Below are 19,612 nucleotides of genomic sequence, written 5' to 3' on the forward strand. Positions count from 1 at the left end.
CCATATTTATAGTCAGGACCGGCCTGCTTGTCCATGTGTAGAAGGACATTCTACCGATCAAGTCGGCCGTGGCATTCATCAGTTGGCTGGAAGGGAGGCATGTGCACCTAAGATCGTGAAAATCGCGCCCGGGCCCTCCCATGGTCCACCCTTTCCTGCGAGGGTGCCGTCTCCGCTGCCAAGGCCCCATGCAAGATTGACACAAACCTTCCGTCGTGGATGGCCGTCTAGACGGCCAACAGCTAAGCTTGCTGGGCTCCAGAGGAAAGAGAAAGTTGAGGCTAGACAGTGCTAAATAGTACTTGTTTGGAAATGGCTGGGGACATACACACGATCCGGGGCTGGCCACAAAGTGAGGCCGTCATCATGTCACTCAGCCCAGGCACCATCACAACTGACTAGATCGCCGGCACCCCGTAATGGTTCGGTAGCTGGGGGCTCGCTTCCACAAAAAATCTTCGAACTGACAGCCCTGAGAGGATCTCGATAGAGCTAGGGGCCCAGATATCTGGAGACAACCAGAGGGCTCATCTCGGCTGCGCTTCCTATCAAGGTTGAATAAATCGAGACCCATCGATCAAATGTGGGACGACTCCAGGGCGCTTTGATACTCCCACTTTCCTGCGTTTGAAGATCAAGAACAACGGCTGGGCCATCGACAGACCTCCTACAGACCCCTCAACACCCGCCTGCCAATGCCGGAGACTTCCACCACACAGACCTGCGTCGGCCCCATCATTGTGGCAGCGTGCCCTCTACTAGCAGCTGGCTGGGCTGGTCTTCCCGCGCGTCCCAGTTTTGCTGTCTACTAGGCGATTGGAGGAGGCAAAGTTCTCTCCCGCCCACTTCTGTGCAGCGGTGTGTGTGGCCTGTGGATGCTGCATCGTAATGATGAGGCGTGCATCACGGCCGAAAGACATGGCCTCGCTGCCCACATGAATTCCGACCTCTTAGACTTTGCGTTTCCTTGACTTCTCTGGCCTTTTCACCTGTCATATCTCACTTGTCTCACTACCCCAGATTCGCTCTCTGCAAGTCCGGCATCTGTCAGTGCAGGATCGACATCCCAGGGGCCTCTCTTCGATGTCCCTTATACAGTACACCCCCACCTCCTATCCTCGCAGTACTCGAACCGACAAGGAATAACGATGGTTCTCGGCCCCCAAGCGTACCACTGACGAGCGGCCTCTCTACGTGGGACAGGGAGCATCCTGTCTGTGGTTCTACTGCTTGAGTCGCAGCAACACAAGCGATGTCCACTGAGAACAATGGGGTTTACGACCTCAGCGAGTCGCGCCAAGGCAACATCATAGCATGTGCTATTCTTACATGGTTGATATCAGCCGTGGTCGTAGCCAGTCGCATGTACCTCAGAGGGAGCTTGATGAAGCTACTCGGCCCTGAGGACTGGGTGATCTTGGCGGCCCTGTTCTTCTCCCTCGCACAGAGCATCGGATTCACTGTCATGGCGGGTCTAGGGCTGGGGAGACACGTCGTTGCGATTCCACCGCAGAACTTCCTGCCCATGCTTGAGGTAAGCCTCTTGCTCACTGCGAAACAGGAGGTACATGGGCTTAAGAGTGTAATGCTGACAGTACATGTTACAGGCATCATGGTTCACGATCCTTTTCTACACATGTAGCCTGTCTCTCTCGAAAGTCAGCGTCCTGCTGCTATACTTGCGGACCCTGACGTTTGACTGGACGAGAAAAGTTCTCTTGGGCTTCATGGTAGTTGTCATACTTACTGGCACAATCAATCTCATTCTCGACTTTACAGCCTGCATTCCTCTTGACGCATTTTGGGACGGGAGTGTGCAAGCTACATATTGCCATTCGAACGAGGTTTACTATGGTCTCACAGGGGTGCAGATAGGGACAGATTTTCTTATCTTCCTGCTGCCACTGCCCGTTGTCTGGTCAATACGAGCACCTAAAGACCAGAAAATAGTGCTCTCGATAGTGTTCTCGTTTGGTTTCTTGTTCGTCATCTCTCCCCACATGTTGCGCTGGTCTCTCTTTTGGCAACTGACAATCAACCACAGCATCTGCATTGTCTCGATCATACGCATCGTGCTGCTTGCCACCATCCAAAATGGCCCTGACTACAGTTACATGGGTGTGGAGACTACTTACTGGTCCCTGATAGAAATCAACACGGCCATCGTCTGCGCCTCCATAATGACGCTGAAACCGCTCTTCAACCGCATATTCACCCAGTCAACAAGGCAGACCACGGCAACACCAGACGAGGCCGCTCCAGGCCACCACCATCAGCACATCCCCCTGCCGACCATCGGGTCTCGGCCGTCACGCAAGGCGGTGCCGCCGATCCAGACCAGGCAGTCGTGGCTGAGCGCGCAGCTGGCCAAGCTGGACAAGTCGCTGCAGACCGTCTCCGAGACGCGGGTCGCCGGAAACGATGAGGAGGCCAACCTCCGGAGACCCGAGACGGCGACGGCGGGCTCGAGGAGCGATACAGAGCTGCCGCCCTGGCCGCCGGCGCGGGCGCCCGCGGGGAGGGACAGGCTTAGCCACAACTCTAGCATCATAACGCCTGTTGAGCAGAACGCGGATGAGGGGCCCTTGAGGTGAATCCCTCTTATGATTGCTGATTCGGGCATGACTTTTTTTATGTTGAGAAACTGAGAGATGATTCATGTTGTAACCCTGATGTGTCGAATACGATACAGCGCTTGGATACAAGTCAGAAACACCGCACTACTCCATTGTGAGAGAGTATATCAATCAACATGATATTATGACTGTCACACTATTTGCAAACTATAACGCATCATGTGGTGATGAGGAATGCCCCGAGTCACCCGACAGTTCCACATATAATGGTCTAGGTACATTAGTGTTGTTGCGATTGTATTTTCTACCCCTTTCTGATGAACACGGAAATTCACACCCGCAAAAACAAAGGGTACACCAGTACACCACCAGCACTAAACCACATAAGAATCCATATACCCAACACCCACAGCTAACAGCCACGCCTGATTCACATACCTATAGGTGTTGGGTGAGTAGGTGTGTGAAATACGCCTTGGTGATATGCTCTGGTTGGCTGTAGCTATGGCGAGAGTTGATATATTGGTGTACCGTCCGTTTTTGCAGGTGTGAACCTCCGCATTCATTTTTATTAGTATTTCAACAGCAGAGGCTTGAAGCAGAACATGACACCCATATGTTCGGACTTCAGAGAAAGCGACGTGATGGGAAAAGCTTCCGTAAGATCCGGAGCACGGGATCATGATCTACAAATGGTTCCTCTGGATTTCCTGTCAGCCGTGCAACATTCTTGAGTCAAGTTCAGGCTAGTAATTCAAACTTCAGGAAGATCATTGAGTGAAGCCCAGTATTCTCTGTCCGCACACAACAGGTATATTTCCTCATTGAGGAATTGCCAAGACTTACCAAGAAGTCACCACATCGATACAACCAATAAATCCCCCAAGCTCGTCAGACGCTTCCAGTGACCTCGGTGCTACCTACGGAATCAACTAAACCTATCATTTTCTGCCGTCTTGTTCACAGTCACGAGACAGACGCCGACCACTCCGAATAGACATATGCCGAGCCATCGGTGGGGGAAGGGAAGAAGCTTGCATCGTCTCACCCTGCGTAAGCACGACTGCGACGATGCAAGTTCGGGTCCATCATCTGCACCCCGCACCCTGCGTTCGATTTGGGATATACTGGCGTCCCCCCGCCTCATCTTCCCACCAGTTCTACGCATCTCCCAACGGTTGATCGCTACACATGAGAGCATGTAAGCCCGCCTGGGCAGCTTTCGACAAGCTGGACTGGTATTTTCCACTTGTACTATGGAGACGGCATTATCACTCGGGCGGACACTGGCCAGACAGGCATCTCCTCTCCGCCTCCCCTTGGCCCATGCCACCTGTACATATATAAATACGAGGAGACCTTTGTTGGTTTCTCTTATGCTGTGCAACAAAAGCAACCAAGTTCACACTGCTTTTCTTTACACATCAGCACCTGCCCCTCGAATCAAATCAACACATCCACAATGCTGCTGACACCGGACTCAGCCGGGCTGCTCCAGCTCCCCGTCCGCCTCCTCGCCCTCAGCGCACTAGCCCTCACCTGCATAGTCAGCTACAACTACATCCGCGTTCTTCTCCTGCGCCGGAAGCTCCCGCCGGGACCCTTCCCGCTGCCCGTTATCGCAACCACTTTCGCATACCATACTTCCAGCCGTGGGTTAGGTTTGAGGAATGGAGCCGGTGGTACGGCAACCCCATGATCACGATCTGGCTGGGGAGCAGGCCAGTCATCGTCCTCAACGATGCGTGGACGGCGTCGGACCTGTTAGAGAAGCGCGCGGACGTCTACTCGTCGCGGCCGCGCTTCGTGGCGATGGGGGAGTTGACAGGGTCTGCGACGACGAACCAGGCCACGCTTGTGTATGGTGACCAGTGGAGGCTGCACAGGAAGCTCACGGTGAGTCCATACCCCATCTGGAGTGTATCGGCATAGGGTACTTGGCCTCTGACTCTAGATGAAGCACTCCATTGTTGGCAGCCACGTGGTACGGGACCACCGGTCCTTCCAGGGCGACGAGTCCAAGATCTTGACCCTAGAGTTCCTCACTGATCCGGACGATTATGTCATGTCCATCGAGCGGTATTCTGTTTCTGTCGTCTCTATCATCGGCTGGGGCAGGCGGATCGCGAAGAAGAAAGACTACGTCTGCCAGAAGGCCCTGGAGACCATGGCTGTTGTGAACTTTGTTATCCCGGGCTGGTTGCTGGTCGAGTCCGTACCATGGCTTGCTGATCTACCACCATGGCTGTACGCATTCCCCACTATCGTGAGGACAATCTCGTCGCACTTGGCGAAGTACTTCCTCGCTCTTAACAAAGAGGCAGCTGCGAACCATCCGAACCCGAGCTTTGCAAAATCTGTCCTGGAAAAGCAGCCTGTTCTTGGTCTGAGTGATGAGGAAGTATCTGCTTTGACTACCAAGTAAGTGCAGATGATGTATATCCTATGGAGACTCACACACTTACATGGAAAAGTCTGCTCGGTGCCGGTGTTGATACTACGAGCGGGACGTTGACATCCACCGTCCTCGCCCTCTGCCTCTTCCCAGAAGTACAGGCCAAAGCCCAGGCCGAGATGGACTCCGTGCTTGGAGAAGCCAGGTCTCCCACTTGGGAGGACCTCGACGCCGGCCGCCTGCCATATACCAGCGCTTTGGCCCGGGAGATTTTGCGCTGGCGGACAGTCACGATCCTCGGCGGCATCCCTCACGCACCAGTCTGCGACGACACGTACAGGGGTTACCTGATCCCCAAAGGCACGCAGCTTACCTGCAATACGTGGGCGATACACCGGAACCCGGGCGACTTCCCTGACCCCGACACGGTGAGACCTGAGCGGTACCTAGGCAACCTTCCGGGAGGGCTGGCTTTCGAGTACCCCAATAGCAGGGGCCACAATGCCTTCGGATGGGGGAGGAGGCAGTGCTCTGGACAGCCTCTGGCAGACCAGAGCGTATTGATGGTGCTGGCGAGGTTGCTCTGGGCGTTCAAGGTCGAAGCGGGGCTTGATGACAAGGTGAGTGCCCTTTGGCGGTGATGATGACTTCCTATGGTCGATCTGGACACACGTGCGCAGATGTCACGACTATACCCGGTCCATTGTGGATGTAGAGAACCGCTTGTGGCTGACCATACACCGCAAAAAACCAGGGCAAGCCAGTTCAACTGAGTGCGTTTGCCTATAATGACAGCGAGAACATACGCCCACTGCCATTCAAAGCGCGGTTCACGCCGCGTTCGAGCAAGATTGAAGAGCTGATTCGATCAGAAGCGCGTGAGGCGGGGGAGCGCTTGAGCAAATTTGACGGCGATACGAACTTGACTTTGGAATCGGTCCTGGCGGCTCAGGAGAAATTGTGAAGGCATGTTTGCAGGCAATTTCGCAAGAGAAGAGACATTCGCACAGAAGAAAACGAATAGTACACAGATACCGCTTAAATAATACTCACGCAGCTAATCAGAGCACAACACCTACACCCGATTCCCAAACCCACACCCAATTAACACACTAACACTAGTTTAAATGCTTGTCTCATATGAATTGGGCTTAGATGTGGGTGTATTGGGTATAGGTGTGTTGGGTATGGGTGTATTAGGTGTAAGTGTACTAGGCGTGTAATGAATCTGTGTATTATCTGTTTCTTTCTGTGCGAATATCCGTCCTCTTCCGCAAGTCCTCGTGGCGAGTGGCCTCGTCTTATTCACACGGGCAAGTGGCAACGACGCTAGCCAGACTACACAGTATGTGTGCATGGATTGATAGCCCCGCCTGATCTTGGCCTCACTCGAATCATATCTTGCATCAAGTTCCATGCACTTGGTGATCAGCAAAAGTTGTGCCCGGCTTATGTGCGTGGCCCTATGGCCTTGCAAGTGCCTCCCTCTCGCGAGATGGAATTTACCGTCTGACAGGTCGAGAGCCGGCGGCCCAGCCCGGTCAGCACGCCAGTGTGGAGATGAACCAAGCTGTCAGATATTCCCAGATCCGCTCGCTCGGAACGGACCTTGGAAGGCGTGCCAATCACCCGCGGCAAGCACCTTGTCTGCGATCCTGCGATCCTGCCCGTGGTTCTCGACGCATCTCCAGCCCAGAAGCGAATACTTCAGCTTTCTCGAGCAAGGGAGCAGCTTGCGGTTGCTCGCCATCCCGAGACGCCGGGCGCCGCGCCCATTGGACTGGGACGTCCAGCCGTGTGTGCAATACCAATGTCGGACCCACCTGCTTGTCGAGTACGTGTGGGCTGGGCGTAATCAAGCGATTCAGAAGAGCGGCGCGTCGGCAAGTTCGTCGGATTGCGACAGCCAAGCAAGCAGTCTCTCGCCTCGTTCGCAGTGAGCAGTTCTGCTTCCCGTTTTTCCTCCGACCGGGGAACTCAACGGGACGAGTCGTGCCAGGCGCGATACAGTACAGGAAGTAGTTCCGGAGCACGGTACAACGGCACCAAGTGTGCTCCAGATCGGGCGGCGGGGAATGGGGAGAGGGATCCCGAGTGAGGGATCCCTGGGTCTTCGTCCCATGTTATTTGCAATTTCGGTCCAAAGAATCTTCAAGGTCGCAACGTTTCCAAGATCCATTTCCAGTGGGACCACCAGCGGAGTCAAAGTTTAAATGATGCCACAGGTAGATGCTTGTATCGGTACCGAACTTTTGGGGCTGGCACACACAGACAACGGCCGTAGAGATTGCAGGCGCGGATGGGAAGCAGACGAGCCAGTTCTGCACTGCCAGTCATATGCGGTTGTCTCGAAGCCGACGACGGGTGAATTGACTGAGGCAGGTTTCGTTTCGCACTGCACAACGTACGTACGGGTTACAGACAGGGCAGTACTGCGAAGCCAACACCTTCTCCGCCAAGTGCGTGTTTGTCGTGCTTGATTATTACTGTGTGGTGCGCCCATTTCTGTCATTTCTGTCTGTGGCTCTACCTCGTGGGAAGTGGAGGGGTGCCCACTGATGACTATGCTCCTTGTCAATGTGTCAGTCAAGCCATCAGAACGCGTGCGTGCGACAACATCCATCAATCAGGTGTATCGCATCCCCTGCAGGGTCTGTCTGACTCTGGAGACGCTGGAGACACTGGAGATAAACGGGTGGATGAGCCTGATGGTACGCACTCCGTACATGTGCGTGCATGCAACGCCTGTGGGGTTTCGGTCTCGTTCTCTCGGCGGTGCAAGCGGCTTCCCACCGCCCGGGAACCTTAGCAACCACAGCGTGTCAAGAAGACGTCGACGATTCGGTGGTGTGGTCAAGGAAGGTCTAGCAGGGATTATTCGGTGCCTTGCAGATTGCTGCATGAGACCCCTGCTCAAGCTCAGGGTAGATGTGGGTGGCCGGGTGGGTGGCCGGGTGGGTGGTCTGTCCTCGCAATCCTCCCGGCGGACTCTGTACAGACGTGAACATGGACTACTGCAATTTCTTTTGCTTGCCGCGGCTCTTGTTGATAAAAGGGCGTCATGTCTGACAGAGGATCACAGACCCGAGTGGTCTACAATGTGGTCTCGGAAATGGAACTGCAAATGCAATTGCGACTGCAACTATATGAAATTTGGTCGTCAGCCACTGGAACGGTAACAGCCAGATTATGGCCAGAGTAGGTATCGTGGACTCGTCGCCCGCTGCGGGCAAGTATATAGCGTGCATGTGCATGTGCTTGGTAGAGCGGGATCTGACTGCTGAAGAAGGAGAGGGAGTGGAGGGTGGACACGCAGACACGGCACCTAGCGAGCGAAGAGCGAGTGGGCGGCAGGGGTCCTGGAGGGCGGGAGAGAAGGAGAGAAGGAAGTGATCGTGTCAAGGCGTTGTTGCCTTGGGTTCGTTGTTGCCAATTCAGGCGTTGAGGTTCCGGACCGTTCTGCAAGGGGGTTGAGGTGACGGTTACGTTACTCAGACTGCTGAACGAGATTGGGGCAATCCAGACGCGGCCCGCTGACCCTTTACGGGCTGGATCTGCACCTGCAGGCATCATGGTGATCATCCTGTCCCCTCGCGTGTCTCGTAAAATAATCTACAGCATCTCCTCTGTTTGCCGCAAATGGTCCTGGCTGTGGCATTATGTGGAGCCACAGCCTCTGACGCGGTAAGAAGCGTCGAAGGCTCGACGCGGTCTGACAGTTTACGTGGAGAAGACGGAGGAGATGGAGACAAGACGGAGAGGGAGACGGAAGAGATGGAGACAAGACGGAGAGGGAGACGGAAGAGGAAGAGGGAAGGAGAGCAGAGACAACGGGCAGAAGGGAGACGGCATCAACTGCCGTCAGTCAGGACCCAGGCCTCAGGACCCAGTGCCCGGGGCTCGACACGCGAGCAAATCACGCCGTCGGCTCGATGGACAATTCTGGGCCGGACGAGGGATCGAAGCGAGGTGCTAGTTTTTCGTCCCATCTTTGTCTGGCTCCCAGTAGGAATTAGCAGCTTGCCCAAACAGAGACAGGCTCGACAGGCTGGCCCGCCGGGCAAGCAGCAGCCAGAAGGCACAGACGGCCCAGACAAGACTGATGGACTGACTGACAGACCGACTCCAGACGAACCAGACCACAGCGGACCTAGGGGCAAAAGCGCGGCAACAAATCTCGACGAGGCACGAGGCACGAGGGAACCCACCTGACACTTTGAGGCTCCAGCACCCAGGTCCCACACCCTGCAGCTGCTGAAACCAGCAAGCGACATTCGATTGATTCCCGTTGCTCTGGGTGGCCCCAGCCCCGACAGCCCTGGGCCGCATTCGACCATCCATCAGCTGCTTGCGTTGCTTCTGCTTGCTGCGACAACCCTGGTGACAGCAGCAACGCCTGCACAACGCCGACATCACCGCCCCCACCATGCCCGTCATCATCATCAACAGCACCACCTTCTGCAGCAGGGGCTTGGCTCGGCTCCGTGACCTCGGCTGCTGCTGCTGCTGCTGCTCCTACATGCAGTAGGACCTGCGTGCCTACGTACCTAGGCACGCAAGATCAATCCCTCGGGTTTCAGTTTGCCTGACGGGGACAACAGCTCGCCGGGCTGGGCAAGAACTGGGGGCCGGACATGTCGGGTCACCCATCATTTGTGACAGCTTCGGCTGGGAGTCAGTCGGATCCGTGCCCGCGGACTGATCAATCAAATTGATTACTCCGTATGTGCACGCATGTACATACACAACACATACGGTGCTGCTGACACGCACATGCCTTGTACGGATACAGCAGCCAGGCGCCCCTCTCTTGCCCCCAAACCGCGTGTCGGTGGGCGCCCAGAACCAGAACCGATGAGGGATTTGACTCAGGCACTGGGTGTGATCTTCATGTACTGCGGGTTCAGCCGCCAGAACGAGACCAACAGCCACACAGCCTGAGCCTTGACGGGACACTCTCCGTTCCGTGCCTGGGCGGGCCATCCATGTGCGTCCGTCCCCCCCATCCCTGTCCTGATCGCCGACCCTCTGTTTCCCCTGCACAGTACCGCGTCGACGAGGTACTCGTGTGTAATCTTTTGTTCCGTGCGGTGCCACAGTAGTCTACCGAGTAGTAGGACGACATGCAGCCGTATGTACTCCAACTAGACTAGGTGCTGCCTGTACTTGTGCCTGTGCTTGTGCCTGTGCCTGTGCTCTGTGTGCCTATTGCCTGTGTTCGTCTCGTCTCATGTCATATAAACCTCGACCTGCCGGTTCTGGCCTTGCCCTCGCCCACATCGCCGTAAATCCTTCCTTTCATTGGGACTCGGCATATTTTTGTTCATCGCCTCCCTCTTGCTGGTACGTTCAGGTGCACACGATACCCCGAGGACCGACTGGCTTTCTCCCCAGTCGACTTGTCCGTCCGTACACACACTTTTTCCCTTTGATCACCTCACCTCATCGCCAGCCTTCTCCCAAACTGCCTGGCCCACCCATCCCCTCCTCATCCACCTTGTGCAACGCAACCACTGCATAGGCTTAATTTTTTCCTGGAGCCTTACACTGGCTTTTTTCACCTCTATGACGTTGGATTCTTCAGGAACAGTTGTGCTTCATTAGACTTAGAGGCGGACATCACGGCTAATCAAACTTTATCTCCGTCCACAGACAGTAACGTCACTGCGGACCAACAAGACTCATCTCATCTCGTCTCGTCTCGTCTCGCCTGACGTCGTCACGTCCTGTCCGGTTGATTTGTTTTCGCCGTATCCTTTGATACCTGCTGACTCCCCAACCATCACGGTCGTTCTTCTTTCTTCTTCGACTTACCTTCAACTGCCTCGCACTCACCATCATCGACCTCTGCGTCCTTGTTGACTAGTCCATCTCATACCCGCCGGTACACCTAGCAGTACACACGACAGAGACATTGGAGGTTCATTCGATTGGATTGGATTGGATTGAATTGACTTTTCACGCCACCACGATATCAACGAGAAAAGACGAGACGAAATTCAATCACCCTTCCGACGCAGTGCTCGAGCCAATCATCTGGGTCGGCTTTTCCATTGCGCCCTCAGAACCAACCGTCCAACCCCAGTATTCACCCGAAAAGAGAGACAGAGAGAGACAAGGAATCGTCCAAAACAATTCACGACACACGTCACAGGTGCGGATATTCGACGACGAAAACCATTGCCAAAGTTGAGCTGCCCCTAAAGCTGCTGTGCAACTGTTGGCCGGCCGCCCAGCGAGAAGATTTGAGGGACCCACCCACCAACCGTATCAGTGCCCAGCCCAGACCAGCCCAGTCGCTGCTCGCTGCTCGCTGCTGCACGCAGGCTCAATAAGCCCGTCAGCACTACTTCGGGCCGTTTCGCGAGCTCGACCCCTCCTCGAGCTCCTGATCATCATCAAAGGGACCCACCTGCTCGCGTCCCTAGCCCGCCCCGCCTTCCGAAGTCCCCCCCGTTGCTCAGGTGGTCCCTGTCCTGGGCATTTTTGGGCATTCCAACCGTACAGCACTCGTGCCACCCCGCCGATCCTGCCAACATGGGCATCTTCTCCAGAAAAGACAAGTCCACTCGGGGCATCACATCCAAGCCATCCCTCACAACAGTCCAGTCCCAGGTCAGCCTCGATTCAGGAAGCTCCAGCATCAAGTCACCAGCAGGCACCTTCAGTTCGCGCGCCATGAATCGCAGCTCCGCAGGCACGAATAACACTTCGGCACCCAACACGCCGCTCTCGCCCTTCTCCCCACAGGTCCCCAAGATCGACCTCCCGAAGCCCCCAGACCCGGATCTGGACCCCGCTGGCTACCTCAGGAACCTTGCCGCCGTCAGGGAGAGGTCCAGGGTCATCACCACCAAGGCAGTCAAGAATGAGCTGAGACATTTCGATGTGGACATGCGCAAGTTCCCCGAGGTGGTGAGCTTCGTCGCTAGCATTATCAGGGTATGTAGCCACCTGTGGATTCCGCTCTGTGGCGCCCCGTTCCCTCCCAAGACTGCTTCAGACGGCTAATATGGTTCTATAGAGAGATTATGACGCCCCCTTCACTTCCATCCCCGCGCATGGCAGACACCAGCACTTCTGCGTGGGCGGCCGAGATCGGATCGCCCACCTGTTGTCAACATGGGAAAACGTCGACAGTACCGAGAAATGCCGTCGCCTGATCGATTTGTTCCTGGTCAGCGTTCTGCTGGACGCCGGAGCTGGCACGCAGTGGAGCTACAAGAGCACCGAAAATGGACGAATCTACAGGAGATCTGAGGGCATTGCAGTCGCCAGTCTCGAGATGTTCAAGACGGTAAGCTGCTCAGTTTTCCATGGCATCCTTCCGTTGCCCTGCTACGATTCTAACATGTTTGATAGGGTGTGTTCTCCGGTGACAAGACAAGCAAGTACCAAGTCGACAAGGACGGGCTGCGCAACCTGACTATCGAGCAAATGGCAAAGGGCCTGCAGTCAAAACCCGGCAACGAGATGGCAGGTCTAGAGGGACGGACTGAGCTCCTAATTAGGCTCGCAGACGCACTTGACTCCAACAAGGAGTTCTTTGGGGAGAATGGACGCCCCGGCAACATGCTTGGTGAGCCCGATGAGCCTTGTCACATGGCTTCTTTGACACAGACGCGCTAACACGGCTCTCAGACTACCTCTTGGCCCACCCCTCCACACAAGCCTCCTCGATGCCTATCGTGCCGCTACCGACGCTCTGGAACGTCCTCATGTCAGGATTAGCGCCCATCTGGCCCCAATCGCGCACGGCCATCAATGGTATCTCGCTAGGCGACGCCTGGCCATGCTCTTCCATGCCCCAGCCAGCACCAGCTACATCGCCATCCGCCGGCGGCCCAATCTTCAGCCCGTTCCCCAACACGTCTGGCCGGTCTGGGTCTGCAGCAGCCTGGGAGTCAATCCTGCCGTTCCATAAGCTGACGCAGTGGCTCACCTACTCCCTGATGCAGCCCATGCAGCAGCTGATGAAGATCCACTTCGCCGGCCAGGAGCTCCTGACCGGTCTGCCCGAGTATCGGAACGGTGGGCTGTTCGTCGATCTGGGCGTGTTGACGCTGAAGCCCGAGGATATGGAGAGGGGCCTGCAGCACTACAAGGAGTACTGCTCCAGGACTGGCGACCCCGGAATCGAGGTCGCCCCAATGTTCGAGCCTAGTGACGACCTAGTGGTGGAATGGCGTGGTGTCACGGTTGGCCTCCTGGACCGACTATGTATAGAAGTCAACCAGGCGCTCAAGTCAGAGCTGGCGGGACACGAGTTGTCATTACCCCAGATGCTGGAAGCTGGAAGCTGGAAGGTAAGATTCTCTCCCTTTAGACTGCCCTAACAACCTTCCTAAATCACTGGGAGCTTCTGCCGACGATGCACGAACTTTTTGCTGACATCTACTTGACAGGGTGGTCGCGAAATTGCCGAGATCAACCGGCCGAATACGAAGGAGCCACCGATCCTAATCGACAGCGACGGCACGGTGTTCTAGTGGTGCGCCGCCGCCTGTTTTCATCCAGTTTAGGGGCCGGTGACCAAGCACAAAACGAGTCTTGTCGGATACCAGCCCCGATGGGCTCCCTCTTCCTCTCCACGACGAGAAGTGGACGCGATGGGAAGGCGGAAATGGAAACGACCTCTACGAGAAGATTTGCCTAATGTCAGCGGGATTCATCGAGCCTTATTGTGTGTAATCTTTTTTTGAGAAAGAAATCATTTTTGTAGTAACCGGTGTAGATGCGTGGCCACGCATAGAACACATGTGTTGGCCCGAGGGCGCATTTCACGCACCCGGCTCCAAAGTGGGCTGTGGACAAAATTCAATTCAATGAACACATCCGAGAGTACAACCACTGATTCACTGGCGTGATGAGTGAAGAATCAAGTAGTCGTATGCACTGTTGCAGATATTCTCATTTCATATGGCGTCTGGGTCAGCTAACTACTGGAGCTTCTCGGCCTCGACAATCTGCTGTTGCTGAGCAAGCTGCACCTCCGTGACATACTTCCTCATCTTCCTAGCGGGCACACCGTTGGTATACATCTCATCCATCTCGGCATAGTTGCGCTGCGAGGGCTCGGGCACGTACAACCAGACCATAACGCAAACAAGAGAGCCGAGGCCGAAAAACAACCAGGCTGTATCGTAGCCCCAGTCTGCGCCTTCGGTGTCGACTATAATCACGACACGAGTTAGCAACAGGCCGTCCTCTACTAGGGATCCCAGCATCGCAAGAAAGGTGGAAGAACTCACGCATTACCGGCACGGCCGTGTTGAAAGTCAGGCCGAACATGACGGACATGGCGGCCGCGAGACCGGCGGTCCTGGCGCGGAGGCGCTGCGAGGCCACCTCGCCGACGAACGCCCAGCCGAGCGGTCCGACTTCGCAGTGTTAGCACCCAGCGTGGGCGAATCAGCTCGGCGGTGTGCAACGGGAAATACTCACGAAGCATTGTTCCCGAGCGCCCACAGACATGCAACGAAGATGAGAAAGTCCTGCAGCGGCTTCGTGTGGCCGACCTGGCCGAGGACGCCCACCAGCAGCAGCGCGAGAGAGCAGAGGATGGACGCGACGAAGACCACGAGCCGGCGGCCGAACCGGTCGGTTGCTAGGATGAGACCCGTTGCGGTCACGAGGGAGAGGATGGCTGTGCGGGTGTCTCGTGGGTAAGTAGGGTGGTTGGAAACCTCTCGAAGATGGACACTTCGTAACTTACCCATGATAGTGGTCACCAGAAAAGCATTAGTGAAGCCGCTCTGCTTGAAGAACAAGCTCGCGTAGGTGTTCAGGAAGGCAAGGCTTGCGTACAGAAAGCCCGTATGATACGGCTCACCTGGTGTTTCCGGAAGCCAAAGGAAGATAGGCAGCATGACTCCCAGGAAAGCCCATTGGGTCAGGATGGGCACCCTGAAGTTTAACGGGTCCGTATCCTGGACAAGAAGGAGGACCAGCAGAGGCAAGAACTGGCCAAAAGAGTTCCAGAACCCTTACACTAGGACCATGGCACCGCGGATGTTCGCAGGGGACCACTCAGTCATGTACACCGGCAGCGTAGACTGGATGGCGCCCACGCCGACGCCCGCCAGGATCTTGGCGCCAGTCCAGTCCCTCCAGTCGAGGGCGAAGGTCTCGATGAGCAGCGACCCGGCCAGGAGCACCCAGAGGACGTACAGGGTGACCTTGCGGCCGATCCTGTCCGAGATGGGGTTGAGGAGGAGCATCCCGATGAGCTGGCCCAGCGACTGCATCGCGCCCCAGAGAGCGGTGTATTGGGCTTTTAGGTACAATCGGCCCTGCGCGTTCTGGAACCCAAAGTGTTGGTAGGTCTCTCATACGTACGATAATCGTATGGGAAGCAATCATGTATTGGTGTTGTTCTGTTTAAGTTCTAAGAGGCTATATGTCCCAGAGGGAATAACTAAAGTAGCCTTTTAAGTAATAAGGATTATACTTGCCAATACTTATAATTTTTTTCTTCTTTTAATAAGTATATATAATCCTTATTATAATTAGCCTTAAAATTATAATTTATTATATATTAAGTATATATAATCTTTATTATAAAAAAATATTATTAAAAAGGCTTAAAATTATAACTTATAAATTTTAAAGTAAGTTTTAATAATCTTTATTATTATATTACTTTTTAAATTTATAATTATTATTATTATATTATTCTTTAAATATTATATTTATTATTTTTAATATTTAGCTTTTAAAATTACTTTTTTATAAAGATTATTAATTTTTATATAATAACTTTAATTTTAAATTTTTTTTTTATAAGAAAAGTTAATGCTTATAAAGTTAATATTAAATCTTTTAACTTATATTTATTTTTATTATATATTTTTATAATATAAATATTATTATTTTTATTTTTATTTTTATTATTAAAATATATTTAATATTATTTTAAATTAATTTCCTTTAATTACTTTTTATTTTTTTAAAATTAAATATTATAAATAGCTTAATTATTTATTATTTTCTTTTTTTACTTTTTATTATTCTTTTTAATTTCTTTAATAATTACCTTTTACTTAAATTACTTAAATAATAGTATATATTTCTTAATAAATTTCTTTATATATAGGTTTTATATATATTTATTAATAATTTAATATAAAAAGTTTTAAAGCTAAGTTAATATAATAATTTAATTCTTTAATAATTAAATCTTTTTAATTTAATATATATAAAAAATACTTAGGATTAAAACTTTTATTAAGTTATTTATTATAAAAATTATAATAATTTAATATTTAAGATAATAATTACTTTAATAATTTTTATTATTAAAAATGTTATATAATTTTATATTAAAAGTTTTAATGCTTTTAATATAAATATATAGCTTTTTAATTATATTATTAAAAAATATTTACTTATTTTAATATTAAAAGTTATTAATAATTTAAATAATAATTATTATAATAATATTATTTAAGAAAAGTATTTTAGCTTAAGTTATAATTATAGCCTTTAGCTTATTAATTTTAATAATTTCTTAGGAATTTATTTTAATAAGTAGCTTATTTTTTTTAATGCTTAGCATAAAAGTAAAGTTAAAGATAATTTTTATAATTTTTATTAAGGTTTTATTAACTTAGTTTTAATTATCTTTATTATTAATAATAATTAAATTATTATTAATATTAAATAAATAAAAGTTATTATTATTAATATTTTTATTAATATTTATTAAATAAGTAAATAAATAAAAGTTATTATTATTAATATCCTTATTAATATTTATTAAATAAGTATTATTAATAATAACCTTATTATAAAAATTAATAAAATTAATAAGCTTATTTTTATTTTTATTAATTAAGGTAATTTTAACCCTTTTTATAACCTTAATAATAATTTTAATCTTTATTTTATTACTTAATAAAAATATAATTATAATATTTATTTTATTAATTAAGGTTATAATTAAGATATTTATTTTATTAATTAAGGTTATAATTATAAAGCTTATTTTATTAATTAAAGTTATAATTATAATATTTATAAAGGAATTTTAATTTTAATTAAGGATTGCAATAAGGCTACCTTTAATGCTAGCTATATTAATAATAGCTATAATAATAATTATATTAAATATATTCTTAATATAAAAAGTAAATATAATATTTACTAAATAATTTTACTTATTATTATTATCTTTATAAAATATATTAATAAAAGTATTAAATAACTTTTATAAGTTATTATTAATATTTTTTATTATAATAAAAAGGAAAAAGATTTTATAAGAATTTAATAATTAAAATAAATATTTATAATATAAAACTTTATAATTATTATATAATAATTATTAATTTATTTTTTAATTATAAGAAAAGTTAATAAATTATAAATAAATTTAATAAAAATTAATTTTAATATTATTATTAATAAATAATAGCAAAAAGTAATAATAATAATAAAATTAACTTTAAAATAATAATTATTAATAATATTAATAATTATAAGGTTATTTTTATATATAATAAGGTATTAAAAAGGTTTTAATTAAAATATAAAAGGTTAAAGTTTATATTAAGGGTTTAAGTTTAAAAGGTATAAGGTTTTATAGTTAATGGCGGTGAAATTAAAAGGAAAAGGTGCTAATAGTAAGTTGCTTTTTCCTTAATAAAAAGGGGCTACTTTAAGTTTCTTAATTAATTTATTTACTTATATATAAAGCTTATTATTATTAATAAGCTTTTATAATATAGTATTTAAAGTTAATTTTATTATTATATTAATAAGGTTATCTTTCCTATTTATTTATCTTACTTTAATAATTTCTTTTATTTTATATAATTTTTATAATAATATAATATTAATTATAAAGTGCTTTTTCTTTATTATTCTTAGCTTTATAAGGCATTTATATAAATTATATAAATTTATATAAATAATTAAGGGTATATTTAATAATAAGAGTTATTTTATAGTGTTATGGGCTAGCCTTGGGTTATTTGCCGTAAGGTATTTAAATGGGGTTTATATTTAAAGTGCAAAGGAAAAGGTTTACTCCTTATTTATATTTGCGTTAAAGCCTATTTTTATAAAGCTAAAGCTTATTAATTAATTATAATAAGCAAAGCTTAAACCATAATATATCTTTCTTTTTAAAGTCCTTATAATAAGTTTTAAAGGGCAGCTATATAATAAAAAATAAAAGATACTATAGTTTAATTATAAATTAAATATTACTCTTTATTTAGCTATTTAATTATACCTTAATGCCTTTTAATTATATTAAAGGCTTAGCTTATTATTTATAATTAGCATACTTTAGCCCTTATAATTTAATATATTAGCTAAAGTAAGTTAATAAAAAATAATTATTTAAGCGTAAGTTAGCGGCTAAGCTAATAGCATTCTTATAATCCTTTAATATAAGCCTTTTATATAAACTTCCTTACTTAAAACCTTAAAATTATAAATTTATTATATAATTTATAATTAATTAGCGCTTAATTATAAGTAATTTGCTTTATTAATGAAAATTTCCTAAATTTTAAGCATTCTTATAAAGTTAAATTAATTAACATATAGCTAATTTGCTTTAAGTTTAGGTTAATGCTAAGTTAACATTGCTTTTAAGCTTTATTTTATAAAAAAAATTTTATACCCCCTTAAATAAACTCCTTTTCCTTACCAGCCTTAATTAATAAAAGCTATATCTTTATTTTTTTATAATAATTAAGGTAATTGCGCTTATAATAACTAAGTTGGCTATATATAAAATACTTAATTTTGCTTATTAAAATTATTATAATATTAATATTTATTACTTTATTATTTTAAGGTTAAGTATTATTCTTTTTTATTATAGCATTAAAAATGCCTTTATATTATTATAAGGTAAAGTAAAAGGCCTTAAATATATTTAATTACTTTTTATAATTAAGCTAAGCTTTTATTATAAAGGTTAAGCTATTAGCTATTAATAATATTTTATACTTATTTAATTAACTTTAAGCCTTTGCTATATAAGCTAATTAATTAAATTAAGTAAGAAATTTTATTATTTCCTTCTTATAATATTATTATAGCGTAATTAAGCTAAGCTTAACATGCCTTTATTTAAAAGGGTCCTTAAGTATAAGGCAAACCTTTTTTAAAAAGCTTTTTAGCTGCCCCTTAAATATTTTTATAGAATTAATATAAGGTAAAAAGTAATTATAAAAAGTTTTTAGCTAATTAAATATATAAAAGAATTAAGCCCTTTTAGCACTAATTGCCTTTTTATTTATTATAAACTTAGCCCTTATCTTTATTAGCTAAGTTACTAAGTATTCTTAAAATAAAAGTTTTTTTAAATAAGGAAGGGCTTAATAAGTTATTATTATTCTTTTTAAGTTTTATTATATTAAGTTTTATATAGTTATATTATAAGTTTATAATATAAGAGGATTTTAAATATATATTATAAGCTAGCCTTAGGTTATTTATTATAAGGTATTTAAATAAAGTTTTTATTTAAAGTATAAAGGAAAAGGTTTACTTTTTATTTATATTTGCGCTAAAGCTTATTCTTATAGGGCTTAAGCTTATTAATTAATTACAATAAGCAAAGCCTAAACCATAATATATAGTTATTTTAATTATTATAGCTAAGGAGATTTTAATATTTACT

General features: G+C 46.7%; 4 protein-coding genes across 4 annotated transcripts; 3 read left to right on the forward strand and 1 right to left on the reverse strand.

Moving 5' to 3' along the window:
* Positions 1 to 1,252: 1,252 nt before the first annotated feature.
* On the forward strand, positions 1,253 to 2,594 carry INS49_015317 (uncharacterized protein; the record flags this gene model as incomplete). The annotated part of the gene is made up of 3 exons (XM_043175999.1): positions 1,253 to 1,534; positions 1,608 to 1,693; positions 2,045 to 2,594. 3 exons carry the CDS (start codon positions 1,253 to 1,255, stop codon positions 2,592 to 2,594), a joined length of 918 nt encoding a protein of 305 aa, XP_043019454.1.
* A 1,444-nt stretch (positions 2,595 to 4,038) lies between these two features.
* INS49_015318 (uncharacterized protein) lies at positions 4,039 to 5,935 on the forward strand (the record flags this gene model as incomplete). Its single annotated transcript, XM_043176000.1, has 5 exons — positions 4,039 to 4,228; positions 4,303 to 4,472; positions 4,537 to 4,997; positions 5,081 to 5,591; positions 5,726 to 5,935. 5 exons carry the CDS (start codon positions 4,039 to 4,041, stop codon positions 5,933 to 5,935), a joined length of 1,542 nt encoding a protein of 513 aa, XP_043019455.1.
* Positions 5,936 to 11,508: 5,573 nt separating this feature from the next.
* Positions 11,509 to 13,460, forward strand: INS49_015319 (uncharacterized protein; the record flags this gene model as incomplete). Its single annotated transcript, XM_043176001.1, has 5 exons — positions 11,509 to 11,913; positions 12,047 to 12,268; positions 12,334 to 12,550; positions 12,613 to 13,277; positions 13,377 to 13,460. 5 exons carry the CDS (start codon positions 11,509 to 11,511, stop codon positions 13,458 to 13,460), a joined length of 1,593 nt encoding a protein of 530 aa, XP_043019456.1.
* Positions 13,461 to 13,910: 450 nt separating this feature from the next.
* Positions 13,911 to 15,218, reverse strand: INS49_015320 (uncharacterized protein; the record flags this gene model as incomplete). The annotated part of the gene is made up of 5 exons (XM_043176002.1): positions 13,911 to 14,179; positions 14,223 to 14,351; positions 14,444 to 14,617; positions 14,687 to 14,877; positions 14,962 to 15,218. The coding sequence occupies 5 exons, from the start codon at positions 15,216 to 15,218 to the stop codon at positions 13,911 to 13,913; spliced, it is 1,020 nt and encodes a 339-aa protein (XP_043019457.1).
* Between the last annotated feature and the right edge of the window lie 4,394 nt (positions 15,219 to 19,612).

This window comes from Diaporthe citri, assembly GCF_014595645.1.
Source record: "Diaporthe citri strain NFHF-8-4 chromosome Unknown scaffold_9, whole genome shotgun sequence".
Lineage (NCBI taxonomy): Eukaryota > Fungi > Ascomycota > Sordariomycetes > Diaporthales > Diaporthaceae > Diaporthe > Diaporthe citri.